The sequence below is a fragment of the Nerophis lumbriciformis genome, linkage group LG32, assembly GCF_033978685.3.
Source record: "Nerophis lumbriciformis linkage group LG32, RoL_Nlum_v2.1, whole genome shotgun sequence".
In the NCBI taxonomy this organism is placed as follows: domain Eukaryota; kingdom Metazoa; phylum Chordata; class Actinopteri; order Syngnathiformes; family Syngnathidae; genus Nerophis; species Nerophis lumbriciformis.
In genome coordinates, this window is record NC_084579.2 from 13,958,033 (window position 1) to 13,979,875 (window position 21,843).

A 21,843-nucleotide genomic window follows, 5' to 3' on the forward strand; every position below is an offset into this window, starting at 1 on the left:
TATGTTAAAAACATATTTTGAAGGCTTTAAACAGGTTTTTATTTATTTTAAGATATGAACATATTCGATGTATAATAAATAATCCCTACTTTACTGGAAATTAATTTACCGCGGTCATGTCCGGAACAAATGAACAACCATAAACGAGGGCTTACTGCAGTAAAACTCCAGCAGATTCACTGCTTGTTATATATTGTATAAAAATATTATATAATATAATAAGATATCAGTATATATTATATACTGTATATATAATATGTAAATATTACATATATGTTATATTTTATATTGCTACTATGGTACATTTTTAGTCTACTTCATACCTGCATTATCCTTTCCAGCCTTACACTTTCCTTCCTTTGTAACTGAGCTACTGTGTGGAACAATTTCCCTTGCGGATCAATAAAGTTTGTCTACGGTAAGTCTAAGTCTAAGTGACGTCTCATCTCTAACGCTCCGGGTCTCTTAGCAGCAAATGCATCAATTTTTGCTGGATGCCGCAGCAATTTCGGTGGAGCAAGACAGAATTTACAACACAAACAAAATAAATGCAGAACAATTTTTTTTTTAAATAAAACGCTTTGTCCTTGATATTATTTCTTTAATCCAAGCAAGTACACCTCTCTTCTTCTCCTCCAGTTGAATTTTATGCCTTTTTGCTGTTTAATTAATACCACATACAAGTGTGTTGGTAGTTGTAGAATAACTACATTACCCAGAAGTATTAGCAGTAAAACTGAACCGAAAGTAGAGACGATAGTACACCAAGTATACGAGTATTCTGCAGAGTTAGAAAGAAAGAGTTAACTCGTGATTAATCGCCAAAAATAATCGCATTAATCATGTACCGTATTTTTCGGACTATAAGTCGCAGTTTTTTTTCATAGTTTGGCCGGGCTCCAGTGCGACTTATATATGTTTTTTTCATTCTTTATTATGCATTTTCGTCAGGTGCGACTTATACTCCGGTGCGACTTATACTCCAAAAATACGGTATATACGCAGATTAATCACACAATTTATTTTGACCGCACATGCTCCTTTACCTTAATCGTGGATAGATACCTGTAAAGCGCTAACCAGGGGCAACAGTACCATCTAGCGACATTGGACTAAATTTGCTCAATTTGTTGTCTCTATCAGAGGCAAACAGGCATGGAACACGCTACTAGCTTATATTAGAAACTACCCAACCTTCAAAAAACACTACAATAGTGGTTAAAGACAAACCAGTCCTGTAATAATGTGTAATATGCACACATTATGGGACCTTGTTTTTATTGTTAATATTTATTGTAATTAGAGATGTCCGATAATATCGGACTGCCGATACTTGGTCAACAGCCATACAGGTCACACTGAGGGTGGCCGTATGAACAACTTTAACACTGTTACAAATATGCGCCACACTGTGAACCCACACCAAACAAGAATGACAAACACATTTCGGGAGAATATCCGCATCGTAACACAACATAAACACAACAGAACAAATACCCAGAATCCCTTGCAGCACTAACCTTCCAGGACGCTACAATATACACCCCCACCACCACCACCTCATCCTCCTCATGCTCTCTCAGGGAGAGCATGTCCCAAATTCCAAGCTGCTGTTTTGAGGCATGTTAAAAAAAAATGATGCACTTTGTGACTTCAATAATAAATATGGCAGTGCCATGTTGGCATTTTTTCCATAACTTGAGTTGATTTATTTTGGAAAACCTTGTTACATTGTTTAATGCATCCAAGCATCACAACAAAATTAGGCATGACTGTATATATCGGTATCGGTAATTAAGAGTTGGACAATATCGGAATATCGGCAAAAAAGCCATTATCGGACATCTCTAATTGTAATGTATCTTGTCATGTATGTTGTTCGGAAATGTATGTCTGTTTTTATGGTGCCTGCCTTAGGAAAACAGATGAAAGTTAGCAATTGTAGCTAATTCTGCCATATTTACAGTGATGCATTTGCTCATATGTTGATCAATATGCATTGTCCTAATCAAATAAAGTTAGTCAATTCTCCAAACGCTTCACTGGTTACATATCCACTACAGAATCCAATATTACCTCATCAGTGCCTCCGTAGAAGTGCTCCAGTCTACCTCAAAAAGCACATCACCGCCCGACACACACACAATACCCCAAGGCTTGTGGAATTTGCTCCAAGAATCTGATAGTAGTGTCATTCAAAATCAGTTTAAAAAGTTTCTGTTCAAAATTCTTATCATGTGGCATTATGGAAGCTTGTTCTTTTTTCATGTGTTTTCTAACATTTCTTGTTGATTTTTTTCTCTTTTAAGCAAGAATATCTGTTAGCCAACACCTAAATGATATAGCACATTGATATTTATCTGGAATGTAAAATGCATTACAAATAACATTTATTATCATTATTAAATACACTGGGTGGAATTTGGTGGTAAGACTTAGATTATATCAACATCATTGCAGCACTTTAGATCTTAGTGACCACTATTGTACTGTATATGGCCAGACTACGATACAAAATAAGTGGCCACTATAGACAAGGTTTGTGAAAAAAACGATATAACAAGATCTGATAGCTCAGTTACAGCTCTTGTTATTACCAAATCTGTGTTATATGTGTTTTATGTTGCACGATTGCACCAAAGAAAAATTCCTAGTTTGTGAACCCGTTCTCAAACAATGGCAATAAAACGATTCTGATATAAACCATGATTTTTAGTAATTCCAATTCTAAATCGATTCAAAAATTTCAAGAATGGATTTAGTAAAAATACTAAAAATGTTTTCTAATCCATTTTTTTTTTAAGAAAAAAAAAATGGATTAAAAACATTTAACATATTACTGTTATTATTGATACTGTTGTTTTTATACATTTTTGGTTTTAATTTAAACGTCTTCTCAATTGCTTTGTACATTTCTATCGTAAGTATTGCAATGCTCAGATTTGGTCGCAGTTGGGGTCACAGTATTTTCTTTTATTAGTTTGATTAATAGTATTTGGTAATAGTAGAAAAGAGCATCATACACAAATACAAATAGACGGAGTAGACATAGAAAGGGTAAAAGAAACTAGATTTTTGGGAGTATTAATAGATGATCAAATGAACTGGAAATCTCATATACAAAACATACAACATAAGGTGGCAAAAAACATTTCAATAATGAATAAAGCAAAATATGTCCTGGGCCAAAAATCACTACATATTCTCTACTGCTCGCTAGTGTTACCATATCTGAGTTATTGTGCAGAAATATGGGGAAATAACTACAAATGTGCGCTACATTCGCTAACCGTGTTACAAAAAAGATCAGTTAGAATAATACATAATGTTGGATATAGAGAACACACAAACCCTTTATTTATTAAGTCAGAAATATTAAAGTTTGGTGATTTGGTAAAATTGCAAACAGCTAAAATGATGTACAAAGCAAACTATAACCTGCTACCAAAGAATGTACAACAATTCTTCTCAACTAAAGAGGAGAAATATAACCTTAGAGGAAAAAATAATTTAAAACATTTATATGCACGTACAACACTTAAAACTTTTAGCATATCAGTATGTGGAATTAAATTATGGAATGGATTAAGTAAAGAAGTTAAAAATTGTACTGGCATGATCCAGTTTAAGAGGTTGTTCAAAATAATAGTGCTTACAGAGTACAAAAAAGAAGAATTATGAGAAATACTTTCAACCTTATTGAAAATAAGATATTCTTCATCTCAGTATGTTAATAATGACTGAATTAATTAATTAATTACATATTACAAAACTGTTGTATACTAATTCATAGATGTTATTTTATTATATAAAAAGGTCAGTAAATGATTCTATATATTTGTAAACGCTTTGAAGTGGGAAAGGGGTAGGATTAAATAAGCTTTGCTTCTTCCTACTCCTTTTCGGGCATGATGTAAAATGAAATGATATGAAATTGTGTGATGTATTATGATGTAAGTGTGTTCATGTTCGAAATAAACTAAAGAAAGAACATTCTGCGGTTTTAGTTAAATAAAAAAAAAGAAGTAAATTTTTTAGGCCAACACTTAGCGTATAAATTGTGCGTCAGCAGTCAAGAGGAGATTTGTAACCAGCAACCTGTTTTGAAAAGGTTGTATTATAATCTATATACCAAAGATTATATTATGAAAATGGTATGGAATCAAATTGTCCCCCCAAGAATCGGAATCAAACTGAATTGTGAGGGTCTAGTTCTAGTCTAATTTTTAACACTAATTTTCTCTACGGCAGATATCGTCAAGTGACCACTGACATAGGTTGGACTGTATGTTTGTGTAATATTTCAGTGTGTCCTTACTTTGGGATTCTCCAGGATGCCAGATTCATAACTGTTGAACAAAAAGGCTACACTTAATTCAGAGATTCAAGATATAAAGTGTATAATACACCTGCATGTGTCATATCAGCTCACCTTATATGCATGAGGTTGGCGTCCATGCTCCACGGTGCGCGAGGAGTGACGGGCACAGGAATGCCATGTTTCTACAGCGTTTGACAGAGAATGCAGGTAAGGTAAGTACACAGTGGACCATCCAGAAGGGTTGGAAATTATGGAAAAAAAGCCTACCGGACTGTAGTTTAGGATGTGCTGTGCAAATATTACCAATTGGCTTTACCACTACATGTTTACCTTTTTATTTTTTTAAAGAAGCCCAAACTAGAAATGCATTATTTCTCAAGGTACAAGTCCTCACACAAGGCAGCACCGTGGAGACTAAAATGCCGTGACCGCCCTCTAGTGGACACATTTTTGAAAGACAATCTGCCGGTCGAAAAGATCAGACTGTGCATGACATAAATATGACTAAGTTTACACTGCAGACCAAAATGGCCCACATCCAATTTTTTCTGAATCTGATTTTTTTTCAAGCAGACTGTTTACACTGCAAGTAAAATGTGATCTTTATCAGACTCCAGTATAATCGCGCACAGGCCCCAACGTGGCCTCAACGTCACTTGCAAGCGGAGTTTGATAAAGTTAAGTACCAATGATTGTCACACACACACTAGGTGTGGCGAAATTATTCTCTGCATTTGACCCATCACCCTTGATCACCCCCTGGGAGGTGAGGGGAGCAGTGAGCAGCAGCGGTGGCCGCGCCCGGGAATCATTTTTGATGATTTAACCAAGTGATAACAAAGGAAGTTGACTAGATTCCGTAAATCAACAAGAAAGTGGCTCAATTTTATTCTTTACAAAATAAAATAAAGTAAAAGTTGCCACACCTTAAAAATGAGTGTTGGGTTTTTTACGTGAAAATGATTAAAGTAATATAGTGGATGAATGGATAGAAAGTGTTATATATTTGGGAAGGGTCTTATCTTTTTATGGCTGTTCAGGAGAGGCAACACGGACATCAGCGTGGATCTATGCTAGCTTTATTTTTTAAGTCATTTACGTAAATATCCTCCTCAATGTACGTAACATGTAAGCAAATACGCCAGAGCATCAATTGCGGTCCTTCAACAACCGCCATTTCTTCGGAATCAAAATATACAGTACAGGCCAAAAGATTGGAGGCACCTTCTCTATCAATGCGTTTTCTAAATTTTTATGACTATTTACATTGTAGATTGTCACTGAAGGCATCAAAACTATGAATGAACACATGTGGTGTTATGTACTTAACAAACAACGGTTAAATAACTGAAAACATGTTTTGTATTCTAGTTTCTTCAAAATAGCCACCCTTTGCTCTGATTACTGCTTTGCACACTCTTGGCATTCTCTCGATAACCTTCAAGAGGTAGTCACCTGAAATGGTTTTCCAACAGTCTTGAAGGAGTTAGCTCATCGAGAGAATGCCAAGAGTGTGCAAAAACGTAATCAGAGCAAAGGGTGGCTATTTTGAAGAAACTAGAATATAAAACATGTTTTCAGCTACTTCACCTTTTTTTGTTAAGTACCGTATTTTTCGGAGTATAAGTCGCACCGGAGTATAAGTCGCACCTGCCGAAAATGCATAATAAAAAAGGAAAAAAACATATATAAGTCGCACTGGAGCCCGGCCAAACTATGAAAGAAAATGCGACTTATAGTCCGAAAAATACGGTACATAACTCCACATGTGTTCATTCATAGTTTTGATGCCTTCAGTGACAATCTACAATGTAAATAGTCATGAAAATAAATAAAAAAGCATTGAATGAGAAGGTGTGTCCAAACTTTTGGCCTGTACTGTATATTCATATATAACATATAGCCTATTATTTGCGCATTATTGACTAATGATGCACCGAAAATTCGGCTGCCCAAATAAGACTTTGCTCATCGAAACAGTATGTTGCGATTAAGTATCCTCTTCTGCTGGCGGGCTGTGTCTTTTCCTGTGCACACGAATGACGTAGCTCGGCCAAAGCTGACGGAAAAAGTCACATACGGGTCGCATTCAAGTCGCATTACCGTTTAGACCAGACCTAGGCAAATTAAGGCCCGGGGGCCACATGCGGCCCGTTAAGCTTTTCAATCTGGCCCGCCGGACATTCCAAAAAATTTATTTTTAGATCTTTAAGATCGAAACTGTAGCTGCTATTATGATGTGCAGTGATGTTTTCAGATTACCGTAAATCTTAAACTACACAATGTATTTCAACGGTTACAATCTGCGCTTTTGCATGATATACTAGTTACTATGGTAATCTAATTAGTTACTATGGTAATCTAAGTCACAGCAGCTCAGACGAGGCACCAAGCAGATAGTAGGTGGGGTTTCTTTTACCCTTCGCGTTCATATTTCGCTGTGTTTGTTGCACTTTTGTTGCGTTTGGCTAGATCGTAAAATATGTCGATCGAGAGGGGGTGTGACGTTCATATGTTGTCAATATTCAGTGTTTTATAGTTCATAGTTAATATTGTAAATCCCACATTCTTTATTTTCATGTACATTCTGGGTGTCTCATTCAGTAAAAAAATGTAAAATTCCATTCCGTTTTTTAAGGCGGTCTGTCAAAACGTTTTTAGCATTCAGACATTATTGTGAGGTTTTGTATTAGTGTTCCTAAAAATAGATATACCGACCCCCAGACCCATTTTTTCCTCTAAATTTGGCCCCCTGAGACAAAATAATTACCCAGGCCTTGTTTGAAAAGATCAGATTCCAATTTAATTCAAACTACCTCCCGATGAGGCCTGAATCTGATGCAAAAAGATCAGATTTGAAGCACTTTGGAGCGTTTAGACTGGCAAAAAATATCTGATCCGGGTCACTTGAGGGCAAACAAATCAGATTTGGTGTGCAGTGTAAACAGGGCCTATCAGAATCAGAATCAGCTTTATTGGCCAAGTATGTTTAACATAGGGCTGGGCGATAAAACAATAACAATATATATCGCGATAGACATGTGATCAATATCAATAGAAAATGGGGTCGATAGAACGTTCGATAATTTCACTGAGTTCTGTTAGAAAAAAATAGGAAGAAATGCCGAGCCGGAACCGCACAGCATTCTGCGGGGTGTAAGCAGAGGAAGGGCTTTGGCCTCTCAACCTATCACGGCCGAGCCTGAACCGCAAGGCATTCTGGGAAATGCTAACAAGAGAAAAAAAAAAAAAAAAAAAGCAACAACGGCGAGCTGACGACGAGGAGTTAAACAAAACGGGAATATGAGTGCGGCAGCACGAGAGGAAATTGTAAATAAAAAAGGAAACGTCACGTCACCAGTTTGGCAGTATTTTTGATTTTTTAAGTCCGATACGAATCAGAGTAATACTGTCTGCAAACTTTGCAAGGTCGTCGTCCCGACCAAGTCTGGGAACACGACAAACTTATTTTACCACCTGAGCCGCTCTCACCCGCTGGAGTACAGCAGTATCAAACAGCCACAACCATCTACATCAGCCGGTGCAAGTGGAACAGCACCGAAGCGGCAACAACAGACCACCATCGAGAGGTACTCGGCAGCAGTGCCATACGACAAAAATTCAAAACGTTGTAAAGAAATAACGGATGCAGTGGTGGATCAATTAGCGAAGGACATGCTACCTACTTATATTTAAAATAAAAATATTTAAATTCAGCCTTTTTTCTCCTGGTCTTTATTTAGAATAGTTTTTTGTTTTTTTTATCAATAATTATCGATATCGACTGATATGAAACACATACAGTGGGGCAAAAAAGTATTTAGTCAGCCACCAATTGTGCAAGTTCTCCCACTTAAAATGATGACAGAGGTCTGTAATTTTCATCATAGGTACACTTCAACTGTGAGAGACAGAATGTGAACAAAAAATCCAGGAATTCACATTGTAGGATTTTTAAATAATTTATTTGTAAATTATGGTGGAAAATAAGTATTTGGTCAATAACAAAAATTCAACTCAATACTTTGTAATATAACCTTTGTTGGCAATAACAGAGGTCAAACAATTACTATAGGTCTTTACCAGGTTTGCACACACAGTAGCTGGTATTTTGGCCCATTCCTCCATGCAGATCTTCTCGAGAGCAGTGATGTTTTGGGGCTGTCGCCGAGCAACACAGACTTTCAACTCCCTCCACAGATTTTCTATGGGATTGAGGTCTGGAGACTGGCTAGGTCATTCCAGGACTTTCAAATGCTTCTTACGGAGCCACTCCTTCGTTGCCCGGGCGATGTGTTTGGGATCATTGTCATGCTGGAAGCTTTCATCTTCAAAGCGCTCACTGATGGAAGGAGGTTTTGGCTCAAAATCTCGCGATACATGGCCCCATTCATTCTTTCCTTAACACGGATCAGTCGGCCTGTCCCCTTAGCAGAAAAACAGCCGCAAAGCATGATGTTTCCACCCCCATGCTTCACAGTAGGTATGGTGTTCTTGGGATGCAACTCAGTATTCTTCTTCCTCCAAACACGACGGGTTGAGTTTATACCAAAAAGTTCTATTTTGGTTTTATCTGACCACATGACATTCTCCCAATCCTCTGCTGTATCATCCATGTGTTCTCTGGCAAACTTCAGACGGGCCTGGACATGCACTGGCTTAAGCAGGGGGACACGTCTGGCACTGCAGGATTGGATTCCCTGTCGGCGTAGTGTGTTACTGATGGTAACCTTTGTTACTTTGGTCCCAGCTCTTTGCAGGACATTCACCAGGTCCCCCCGTGTGGTTCTGGGATTTTTACTCACCGTTCTCATGATCATTTTTACCCCACGGGATGAGATCTTGCGTGGAGCCCCAGATCGAGGGAGATTATCAGTGGTCTTGTATGTCTTCCATTTTCTGATAATTGCTCCTACAGTTGATTTTTTCACACCAAGCCGCTTGCCTATTGTAGATTCACTCTTCACAGTCTGGTGCAGGTCTACAATTATTTTCCTGGTGTCCTTCGACAGCTCTTTGGTCTTGGCCATAGTGGAGTTTGGAGTTTGACTGTTTGAGGCTGTGGACAGGTGTCTTTTATACAGATAACCAGTTCAAACAGGTGCCATTAATACAAGTAGCGAGTGGAGGACAGAAGAGCTTCTTAAAGAAGAAGTTACAGGTCTGTGAGAGCCAGAGATCTTCCTTGTTTGAAGTGACCAAATACTTATTTTCCACCATAATTTACAAATAAATTCTTTAAAATTCCTACAATGTGAATTCCTGGATTTTTTTTTCACATTCTGTCTCTCACAGTTGAAGTGTACCTATGATGAAAATTACAGACCTCTGTCATCATTTTAAGTGGGAGAACTTGCACAATTGGTGGCTGACTAAATACTTTTTTGCCCCACTGTATATCGTGATACATTTTTTAGTCATATCGCCCAGCCCTAATTTAACACACCAGAAATTTGACTTGGTAGACTATGCACTTTGTTCAATGCAAGAAACAAAGAAAAACGTAACAACTACAAGAGAACACAGTACTGTGGCGGCCATCTATCTATCATCTACCTGCGCGTATTCCATCAGGTCTGTCCTCCCACGGAAACGGTTGTAGAACTCCGGGATCCTCCAGGGTGCAATAATCTGAATGGCACACACCAACAAGTGGGTGAGTTTGTGACTATTTGAGTGAGGCCTCCATCCTGCAGACGTCACATCAACTCACCTTAACATCAGGGTAGAGAGCGTAGAATGTCAGTTCAAAACGAATCTGGTCATTTCCCTATTTAAAACAAAAACAGAATAATAGTGAGTGAATGTTAATGTCACACATTGCGATGAATTATTGCGAGTAAACAAAGGATGGGTATATTTCTGACTACTGTTACAGTTTGTTTCAGCTAGTGGTTAATGTTCAATCGTGTAAACACACGGTCGAGTTTGCACAATCTAATTCTGTGGTTGCCTTGCAAGTGATTGTGTTTTGTGTATCAGTAACATGCTTCACTGACTCATTTATATAACCTACAATCGAATATTAAACTTCAAACCCTTGTTACGTTGAATGAGTTTAAAGCTTCTGTGAAAGGACTGCAGTCTACCGACTTAAACAAGTTGAAAAACTTATTCGGGTGTTACCATTTAGTGGTCAATTGTACGGAATATGTACTTCACTGTGCAACCTACTAATAAAAGTCTCAAACAATCAATCAATCAATCAATCAATCAATCAATCAATTCATCAATCAACCTTGTCTGTATGCACATGTGTCATGTGAGCAAGTTTTAATGTTGTAAATGTGATGTTTCATGTATTTGTTTACTGTTTTTAATGTAACCTTGCTGCTGCCCTCTTGGCCAGGTCTCCCTTGGAAAAGAGATATTTGATTTCAATGGGATTTTACCTGGTTAAATAAAGGCTAAAAAAAATAAAAAAATAAAAAAGATAAAAATTTAAGTTACTCAGCCAAATTGGGTGTTAAATCCTAATGGATGTGGAGATAATGATGTGAAAATAAATCAAACTTGTACCAATTTCTGAGACTTTTTTGTATTTTTTTTATTGCATCTTTCCAGAGGTCCTCTGGCGCCCTCTAGGGGGAAGTACATGAAACTCTTAAAAAATAGGATAGACTTATTAATCCCACCAAGAGTTCAAAAGGTAAACAACAATTGAAAACAAGAGGGAAACATTCAAGCCCCCAAAGCAGGATATTAAAAGCTGCTGCAACTAGCTGCCACTTCCGCAGCGCCATTTTCTCATACAGCAACTAGAGTAAAACGCAATGATAAACTAAAAATGAGTACCGTAAATTCCGGACTATAAATTGCTACTTTTTTCCTACGCTTTGAAATCTACGGCTTATAAAACGGTGCTAATTTATGGATTTTTCTTTCCTGACACCCATAAGGCAAATAGTTAAAAAAAATGATCAAGCAAAGACACTGAAAAGGTGTGTTATTGTTTGTGCTATGGCACCGTCTTTTGGACGCGTTAGCTCAAGGTGCTGTTGTGCTATGCTGTTTAGCAGCTCTGGCTCCCTGGAGCCTTTTTAAAAATGTATCAAAATGGAAAAAGATAAGGGAAAAAAATATATATTTGTTTTAATATGGTTTCTGTAGGAGGACAAACATGACACAAACCTTCCTAATTGTTAGAAATCTCACTGTTTATATTAAACATGCTTCACTGATGAGAGTATTTGGCGAGCGCCGTTTTGTCCTACTAATTTCGGCGGTCCTTGAACGCACCAGTTTGTTTACATGTACAACTTTCTCCGACGCTGCCGCAGAAAGACGTGTTTTATGCCACTCCTTCTTTGTCTGATTTTGTCCACCAAAAGTTTTATGCTTTGCGTGAATGCACAAAGGTGAGCTTTGCTGATGTTGTTGACTTGTGTGGATTGTTAATCAGGAATATTTGGTCACTGCATGACTGCAAGCCAATCGATGCTAACATGCTATTTAGGCTAGCTGTATGTACACATTGCATCATTATGCCTCGTTTGTAGGACTGGGTATATTTGAGCTCATTTAATTTACTTTACTTATGTCCTCTGTGTATTTAATTTATATTTGCATGCCTCAAGACATATTATTACCATTATTAACCTTGGCTGCATTTCTTAAAGTTGTTCGAGTGCCATGTTGTTATAGACCAAAGCAAACGTTACCCAGCTTGCAAAGATTGTATTAAATCAATTAGAAGAACAGGAACTAGGACACACACATCTATTCTAAACCAGTAACTTCCAGCTTCCAACTTATCTTACCCTCTGAGAAGCCTCCGTTTTACTAATGTTTTCCAATGTTGTAAAAATGTGTAGAATAAATATTACATTTCAACATTTATTACTGGGGTTCAATCCCCACCTTCTACAATCCTAGTCACGTCCGTTGTGTCCTTGGGCAAGACACTTCACCCTTGCTCCTGATGGCTGCTGGTTAGCGCCTTGCATGGCAGCTCCCGCCATCAGTGTGTGAATGTGTGTGTGAATGGGTGAATGTGGAAATACTGTCAAAGCGCTTTGAGTACCTTGAAGGTAGAAAAGCGCTATACAAGTATAACCCATTTATCATTTATTTATAAGATAGCTCCAGCACCCCCCACCGGTAGACAATGGATGGATGGATGGATTTCTGTCAACGAAGATTTGCAGGCTATTATAGTTTATACAGACACTTACATAATGGGTTGCATGGATTATAACACTTATATAAGGCTTTTAAATGTTTCCAGACAGATGTTTTTTTTGTTTTTTTTTTGGTCCAATATGGCTCTTTCAACATTTTGGGTTGCCGAGCCCCGGTTTAGAGCTTTCAACCGGGTAGAACACATGACCACAACACCAGGGGGAGCTCCACAAAAAAATAAGAGACGTATTGTACTCTAGAAATGTTGGTATTACTTAAAAATGCATGCATTTAGTTGTTTTCAGTGTTAAAAAAATATAATATGGCTCTCACGGAAATACATTTTAAAATCTTTGGCTTTCATGGCTCTCTCAGCACAAAAAGGTTCCCGACCCCTGGTCTATATGCTTTTTTTTAGTGGTAATGTCTCAGTAAACAATGGAATACTGTGAAAATGAACAATTATAGAAGTATTAAGAGTTTAATCGGGGCGGCATAGCTCGGTTGGTAGAGTGGCCGTGCCAGCAACTTGAGAGTTCCAGGTTCGATCCCCATTTCTGCCATCTTAGTCACTGCCGTTGTGTCCTTGGGCAAGACACTTTACCCACCTTCTCCCAGTGCCACCCACACTGGTTTAAACGTAACTTAGATATTAGGTTTCACTATGTAAAGCGCTTTGAGTCACTAGAGAAAAGCGCTATATAAATATAATTCACTTCACTAATTAAATTTCCTTTGACCATTACCCCAAAAGTGACAAGCGGTAGAAAATGGATGTATGGCTAGGCATTTGGTGAGCAACTTCAAAAATCAGGAGGTGAGCTGCTAGCAGGTTAAGATCTAAAAGCCAAGGCTATGTGAGGCTATGCAAATATTATTTTTTAAACATTTTTCACGAATGACCCCCAAGGCAGACTTTGGGCACCTCTTAAAATGTAGTCCAAAGTGTATTTTGTTGCCTCTCTTTTTATACTAATAACAGAAGTAATCAGGAGCTGTGGGTCTTAATTTTGAAGCTTAAACTTGTCTTTTATTTGCCTCTTCATGTCTTGCATTGAAAGTGAAATTCAGTCATCCATCCATCCATTTACTACCGCTTATCCTTTTCCGGGTCGCAGGGGGGCGCTGGAGCCTATCTCAGCTGCATTCGGGTGGAAGGCGGGGTACACCCTGGACAAGTCGCCACCTCATCACAGGGCCAACACAGATAGACAGACAACATTCACACTCACATTCACACACTAGGGCCAATTTAGTGTTGCCAATCAACCTATCCCCAGGTGCATGTCTTTGGAGGTGGGAGGAAGCCGGAGTACCCGGAGGGAACCCACGCAGTCACGGGCAGAACATGCAAACTCAACACAGAAAGATCCCGAGCGCAGGATCAAACCCAGGACCTTCGTATTGTGAGGCAGACACACTAACCCCTCTACCACCGTGCTGCCTCACTTCCAATACGTACTGATATTACAACCTTAAGTATTGGCCAATATGACAGCGACACAAATCATACATACTTGTGTTATTTTGTACTTTAGTGTTAGAAAAGGCTGAAAAACACTAACCTATTTAGTATTAACAATTTGAAATCCATTTATGCTGTCTTTAAGTTGAATTGGAGTGGTAATTGATTTTTTTTGTCACAATAATTGAATAAATAAGCTCACGATGCAGTAAATTGAATGATGCGGACACGTTTGTTACTGGAAACTTTTATATACGCTTCTGCCCTGGAGACTTTGTGTATGTATAGGCAACTACAATTATCAGAGGTGCTAAAAAAAAAATATCCAAATTGCAATTTTAATTTCTTCTGATTTTAAATCAATTTGTAATTTTCAAGAATCTATTAAAAAAAAAAGTTTTTTGGGATTGTTTCTGTTTCTCTGGGTTAGTAGTCTGTTTTAGAAATAATAATATTAAATAAAATACAGTCTGGTGCATATTTCCACCGAGGACAAACAATCCTAATTTGGATCAGCAACTGCTGCATGTGGCTTGTGTATTGTTGACTTGAAATGGAAGGAAAATGCTAAAAAAAAATGATTTTGCAACATAGTAGCAGAGTAGAAACAAAGAGCAATGAATGGCAACAAAGCCAGCTAGGCATTACCTTCCCTGTGGCCCCATGGGACACATACTGGGCTCCCTCCTGCTGTGCAATCTCAATCTGGCGTCGGGCGATACAGGGACGAGCGAGCGACGTGCCCAGCAGGTATCGGTCCTCGTAGATGGCGTTGGCCTGAACAGCGGGCAAGATGAAGTCTTCCACAAACTCTGCGCGAAGGTCCTCCACAAAAACCTGCACAAGAAAAGCAGTGTGTTTTAATATATTTTGTGGTGTTTTTTTTAATATTTGTATACCTTTTTGGCACCTAGCTTTTCTGCCTTTGTTTTAGCCGCTCCAAAGTCCTCATCTTGTCCAATATTGGCCTGCAGAGACAAAAATTGCAATAAAAGTCCTTTTTGTGGAAGTGGTGTAAAGGTTAAAAACTCTGTCAATGCACCCAACCGTACTGTATTATATTTATATAGCGCTTTTCTCTAGCAACTCAAAGCGCTTTACATAGTAAAACCCATTATCTAAGTTACATTTAAACCAGTGTAGGTGGCACTGGGAGCAGGTAGGTGAAGGGTCTTGCTCAAGGACACAATGGCTGAGAAGAGGATGGCAGAAGCGGGGATCGAACCTGGAACCCTCAAGTTGCTGGCACGGCCGCTCTACCAACCGATCCATGCCGCCCCACTGTAGTTTCAGCAATCACTTTTATCATCTTAAAGGCCTACTGAAATGCGATTTTCTTATTTAACGGGGATAGCAGGTCCATTCTACGTGTCATACTTGATCATTTCGCGATATTGCCATATTTTTGCTGAAAGGATTTAGTAGAGAACATCGACGATAAAGTTCGCAACTTTTTGTCGCTGATAAAAAAGCCTTGCCTGTACCGGAAGTAGCAGACGAGTAGCGTGATGTCACAGGTTGTGGAGCTTCTCACAACTGCACATTGTTTACAATCATGGCCACCAGCAGCGAGAGCAATTCGGACCGAGAAAGCGACGATTTCCCCATTAATTTGAGCGAGGATGAAAGATTTGTGGATGAGGAAAGTGAGAGTGAAGGACGAGAGGGCAGTGGGAGCGATTCAGATAGGGAAGATGCTGTGAGAGGCGGGTGGGACCTGATATTCAGCTGGGAATGACTCAAACAGTAAATTAACACAAGACATATATATACTCTATTAGCCACAACACAACCAGGCTTATATTTAATATGCCACAAATTAATACCGAAAAACAAACACCTCCCCCCTCCCGTCCATATAACCCGCCAATACAACTCAAACACCTGCACAACACACTCAATCCCACAGCCCAAAGTACCGTTCACCTCCCCAAAGTTCATACAGCACATATATTTCCCCAAAGTCCCCAAAGTTACGTACGTGACATGCACATAGCGGCACGCACGTATGGGCAAGCGATCAAATGTTTGGAAGCCGCAGCTGCATGCGTACTCACGGTACTGCATCTGCGCATCCAACACAAAGTCCTCCTGGTAAGAGTCTCTGTTGTCCCAGTTCTCCACAGGCCAATGGTAAAGCTTGACTGTCATCTTTCGGGAATGTAAACAATGAAACACCGGCTGTGTTATCCGGCACACCAGTCAAGGGGTGCATTCTACGGCGGGGGTGCGTTACCCAGCACAACACCTGCCGCAATACACCGCTTCCCACCTACAGCTTTCTTCTTTGCTGTCTCCATTGTTCATTGAACAAATTGCAAAAGATTCACCAACACATATGTCCAGAATACTGTGGAATTTTGCGATGAAAACAGACGACTTAATAACTGGCCACCATGCTGTCCCAAAATGTCCTCCACAATCCGTGACGTCACGCGCTGACGTCATCATACCAAGACGTTTTCAGCAGGATATTTCACGCAAAATTTAAAATTGCACTTTAGTAAACTAACTCGGCCGTATTGGCAGGTGTTGCAATGTTAAGATTTCATCATTGATATATAAACTATCAGACTGCGTGGTCGGTAGTAGTGGGTTTCAGTAGGCCTTTAAGAGACAATACAATACATAGTAAAGTTGGGATACACTTTACAGTAGTCAGTGTACAGCTTATGCAGCAGTGTTAATCTGCAGTGGAACCTCGATTTACCTCTATTTGCGACCTTTTGGATCTACGACCATTTAGATCAAGCCAAATATGCCTCTGTTTGCAAACAAAGTTTCGGCTTTTGTGTGCTGCTGTACACGCGGACACGGCCATTTTGAAGAGGCGGGGCCCCTACGTCACATCCTGTTTACATATTTGCGAGGAGTACTGTAACGATACCAAGTACAAGAGCATAGCATAGTCGATTCTATAAGGATTGCATGAATATTTTTCATTATCACAAAATCTTTTATCTATTTTTATTGTTTATAAACCCATGAAATACATCCCTGGACACAGGAGAACTTTAATTATGACCAATGTATAACCCTGTAACTACCTGGCATTGGATTGATAGCAAAATGTGTCCAATTACCCAAAACGTATGTAAAGTATCAAACAAAAGAAGAACAAGTGTTTATTACATTTGAACAAAAAGATTAGATAGAACATGTTATAACAAAAAGTAAGCTGATATTAACAATAAATGAACAAGTAGATTATATATATATATATATATATATATATATATATATATATATATATATATATATATATATATATATATATATTAGGGCTGCAACAACTAATCGATTAAATCGATTAAAATCGATTATAAAAATAGTTGCCGATTAATTTAGTCATCGATTCGTTGGAACTATGCTATGTGCAGAGGCTTTTTTTTTTAAATAAACCTTTATTTATAAACTGCAACATTTACAAACAGCTGAGAAACAATAATCAAAATAAGTAGGGGCGGCGCTGAGGCTACGTCTCACGAGGTGGCGTAAGCTAGCCAATGATGTGTCATGTGCAGCTCACGTGACGACGCCGTCTCCTTTGCTGGAAACATTCGAAAAATGGCGCAGGAAAACAGTACGGATAGTTAATCGGAAAAACATCTTGAGGTTATTGCTTCAATGGAGAAAAGTGTACGACCTAAGTCGTCAAAAGTGTGGGAACACTTTACTTTAAAGACTTCAAAGAAGACCGTTTCCTGCAAAATGGCACGGAAGTACCGTACAACATTCCTTCAGGAGCACCTGAAAAGGAAACATGTTTGAGCCATGGATGAAGGGAAAAACTCACAGTACGTAACTTTTTAAGTCCATAGTGGCAACAGGCATTCATGAGGTCAGCTTTTTTGTGAGTAACGTTAACGTTATGCCTTTGTTGCAACGCGGGGCTGATAATGTGTCTCCGGCACATTTGACTCCGTTTTGAGAGAGAAAACGTACGGTTACCAATTTGGAAAAAAACGTAACGGACAGAAATATCTCAGGTTGGTTTAATAATGGATCAATGTAGCCAGGCCCGATAAAGCTATATAAATATATTTATATTTGAGTGACGCTTTAGTACAACTGAACGTTATGAAGGTGCTGGAATATTGCATGCTATTATTCAGAGGCAGCCTAAAATGAATCTTTTATTATTCACAACAGAAATGTGTACAATATCTGATTCAGTTCTGATCTAATGAGTTACATTTCTGTGTTATTATTGGTGTGTGCTACACCCCCAATGTTCAGAACATGGTGCCAGTATGCTGTTTTTTTTCCAATAAAATACTGGAAAGGATAGAAATGTAGTTTGTCTCTTTTATCCGATTATTAATCGAAGTAATAATCGACAGATTAATCGATTATCAAATTAATCGTTAGTTGCAGCCCTAATATATAAGAATTGAGATAGGAGAGGTACTGGTCTATGACTACCAAATGTATGTTTATCTCCAGTTTTAAATAAAGGTATGACCTTAGCTGTTTTCATACTGTCTGGGAAAACTCCTACTTTAAAAGAACAATTAATTATATAATGTAATAGTTTAATGATGCAATCAATCGTGTTTTTTATTATCCATCCATCCATCCATCTTCTTCCGCTTATCTGCAGGGGCAGCAGCTTAAGCAGGGAAACCCAGACTTCCCTCTCCCCAGCCACTTCGTCCAGCTCCTCCCGGGGGATCCCGAGGCGTTCCCAGGCCAGCCGGGAGAGATAGTCTTCCCAGCGTGTCCTGGGTCTTCCCCGTGGCCTCCTACCGGTCGGACGTGCCCGAAACACCTTCCTAGGGAGGCGTTCGGGTGGCATCCTGACCAGATGCCCGAACCACCTCATCTGGCTCCTCTCAATGTGGAGGAGCAGCGGCTTTACTTTGAGCTCCCCCCGAATGACAGAGCTTCTCACCCTATCTCTAAGGGAGAGCCCCGCCACTCGGCGGAGGAAACTCATTTCGGCCGCTTGTACCCGTGATCTTGTCCTTTCGGTCATGACCCAAAGCTCACGACCATAGGTGAGGATGGGAACGTAGATCGACCGGTAAATCGAGAGCTTTGCCTTCCGGCTCAGCTCCTTCTTCACCACAACGGATCGATACAGCATCCGCATTACTGAAGACGCAGCACCGATCCGCCTGTCGATCTCACGTTTTTTATTATTTGCATGTCAATACCCTCACTATCTGTTGAGGTCTTGTTTTTTAGTTTATAAACCACAGATAATATTTCATTTCCAGTCACTTCACTCAGAAACATTGACTGCATAACTCTATTTTCCCTTTTCCAGACACCACCTGATTGATCAATAGCTCTTGGTATTTTTTTTTGCTAAGCTAGGTCCTACATTTACAAAGAATTGATTTAATTAATTGACAATTTCATCTTTGTTTTCAATTAACATATTATCTTTTTTTAAATATCGAGGTAGTTCTGGTGGCCTTGTCCTATTCCCTATTGCTTTTTTTCAAAATATTTCATGTAGCCTTTATGTTATTTTTATTTTCATGCAACATTATTTTGTAATATTCCATTTTTGCTTGTATCAATATATTGGTCAACTTGTTTTTGTGTGCATGGAGCCGAACAGCAGAACAGGTGTAACAACTACATTATTACCTCTCACTCTTTACAGATCTGAATCAGATGACATCAGATCAGATAGGACTGTATTGTCATTGCACAAGTACAACAAAACTTTGTTTTCAGCACAAACCCGTTCAAGATTAGACAAACAAACAGTGTACAGCAGACCTGGGCATTCTGCGGCCCGCGGGCCACATCCGGCCCTTTGTGCGTCCCTGTCCGGCCCGCGTGAAGCCAATCCTAAATTACAAAATAAATTTAAAAAAGTATCTATGTCGAGTGTGCAATACAACGGTGCTGCATTTGTTTTGAAAAGCGGTATTTGTATTACTTCCGTGTGGACGTATTCGCATGTGTGATTGTGAGTGAATGTGAACAGCGGCAATCACAAATTACAAAATAAAGTTTAAAAAACATCTATGTCGTGCGTGCAATACAACTGTGCTGCTTTTATTTTGAAAAGTGTTATTTATGGGCGTATGTCCCGGTGTAACCTGTGAGTAAAGGTGCACAGCGACAAGTGATGAGACGCTAAAAATAGAAAAGTTGATGACGAATGGCGTGTTTTCCACCAGACATTTCTTTACAGAAATGAAAGGTAAAGCCATGTGCTTAATGTGTGGTACACATGTTGCTGTGTTTAAAGAATATCATTTGAATCGCCACTATACGACGAAGCACGAGGAAAAATACCGGAATCTGTCTGATGAAGCACGCGCAAGGGAGGATGACGCGTTGATGGTAAAACTGCAAACCCAACAAGGACTTTTTGCCAAATTTCACACCCCCAGAGATGCAGCTGTCAGGACAAGTTTCGTCATTTCTCACAAAATCGCCAGAAAAAGTAAGGCGTTTTCTGACGGAGAGTTTATTAAGGAGTGCTTATTGGACTCTTGCGCTAATATGTACAGAGACTTTGACTGTTTTTCGCTGGCTTTGGATGAGAGCTGCGATGTACGTGACACCGCCCAGCTGCTCATCTTCTTACGTGGGATAACTACAGACTTTCAAATCACGAAGGAGCTGGCAGCCATGCAGTCAATTAAAGAGACAACCACAGGTAATGACTTGTTCACAGAGGTAAATGCGTGTTTGGACATTTTAGGACTGAAATGGGACAAGCTGGCAGGTGTGACAATCCAATCCAATCCACTTTATTTATATAGCACATTTAAACAACAAAATGTTTCCAAAGTGAAAACAATATTCAAATATTATCCTTAGCTCCACCAATGACTGAATAAAAACAAAAAATAATTACATATAAAACCAATATAAAAAACAATATAAAATAAATATGATTAAAAACGATTTTTAACAACAGATGGTTGTCCAAATCTGACGGGGAAAAATGTTGGATAATGCAGGATAAAATGACAGAAATGAACCCTGTGTAGAAATGGACATTTTTGCATTGTATTATACATCAGGAAGTGTTGTGTAAGACAGTGTTAAAAATAAAACCAATCTGCTTTTGTATAAAGTTAAGTTAGGTTAAATGAAATTATTATTATTATTTATCTTACGGTATATCAAAAATAATATTGAGCAAAATTTAATTGAAATATTGTCGGTGTGGCCCGCCAGCAGTGCTCGGGTTGCTTATGCGGCCCCCTGTAAAAATGAATTGCCCACCCCTGGTGTACAGGGTTACAGAACAGGAACGCTGATGGGTCGCCATAAGGCGCCCCGTAAAAGATGGGAAAAAGGTAAAACGCTGGGGAAAAAGATGAGTAAAAAAATACAATTTAGACTGGGCTCCTAAGGGGGCCTAGTCTGGAGTGGGGAAAAAACCTCCATGCAATGCACACATAAACACGTTACATTTAATCACGACAAACTCGCAAAAGAGGGGCGGGGAGTCGGGGCCCTGGAAGGCGACCGCTGCTTTGAAGCGCTGCCATCCGACCATCACCCCGAGGGGAACCAAGCGGTGGTGAAGGCGTGGGGGGGGGGGGGGGGGGGGGTGCCCAATTGATAATAATGGTTATTATTTAAATGTTTACCTAAATTTGAAGCGCAAGATGGATACTCCAGGGCCTGGAAAAGCTCATCTCCTGGGCAAGAATGAGCTTTAAACCAACTAAATCTAGGGCGATGGTTTTGAAGAAGGGAAAACTGGCAGACAAGTTCCACTTCTTCGTGGATGAATCGATCCCATCTATCACAGAGAAACCGGTCAAGAGCCTGGGCAAGGTATTCGACTGTAGTCTCAGGGATACTGCAGCTATCCAAACGACCATTCAAGGAGCTGGTGACGTGGTTATCGGCTGTAGACAAGTCTGATTTACCTGGCCGGTTTAAGGCGTGGATTTACCAGCATGGCGTCACTCTGGTACTCTGGCCTCTGTTGGTGTATGAGGTTCCT

General features: G+C 39.3%; 1 protein-coding gene across 1 annotated transcript in view; it reads right to left on the minus strand.

Moving 5' to 3' along the window:
* Nucleotides 1-21,843, minus strand: part of ass1 (argininosuccinate synthase 1) — a 97,573-nt gene that overhangs the window by 71,952 nt on the left and 3,778 nt on the right. Inside the window, exons 3-8 of the mRNA XM_061926658.1 lie at nucleotides 14,807-14,875; nucleotides 14,556-14,744; nucleotides 10,035-10,091; nucleotides 9,878-9,952; nucleotides 4,433-4,503; nucleotides 4,319-4,349 (exon numbers count right to left, since the gene is read on the minus strand). Coding sequence (XP_061782642.1) covers nucleotides 4,319-4,349; nucleotides 4,433-4,503; nucleotides 9,878-9,952; nucleotides 10,035-10,091; nucleotides 14,556-14,744; nucleotides 14,807-14,875 — 492 coding nt within the window. The remainder of the gene's footprint in view (nucleotides 1-4,318; nucleotides 4,350-4,432; nucleotides 4,504-9,877; nucleotides 9,953-10,034; nucleotides 10,092-14,555; nucleotides 14,745-14,806; nucleotides 14,876-21,843) is intronic.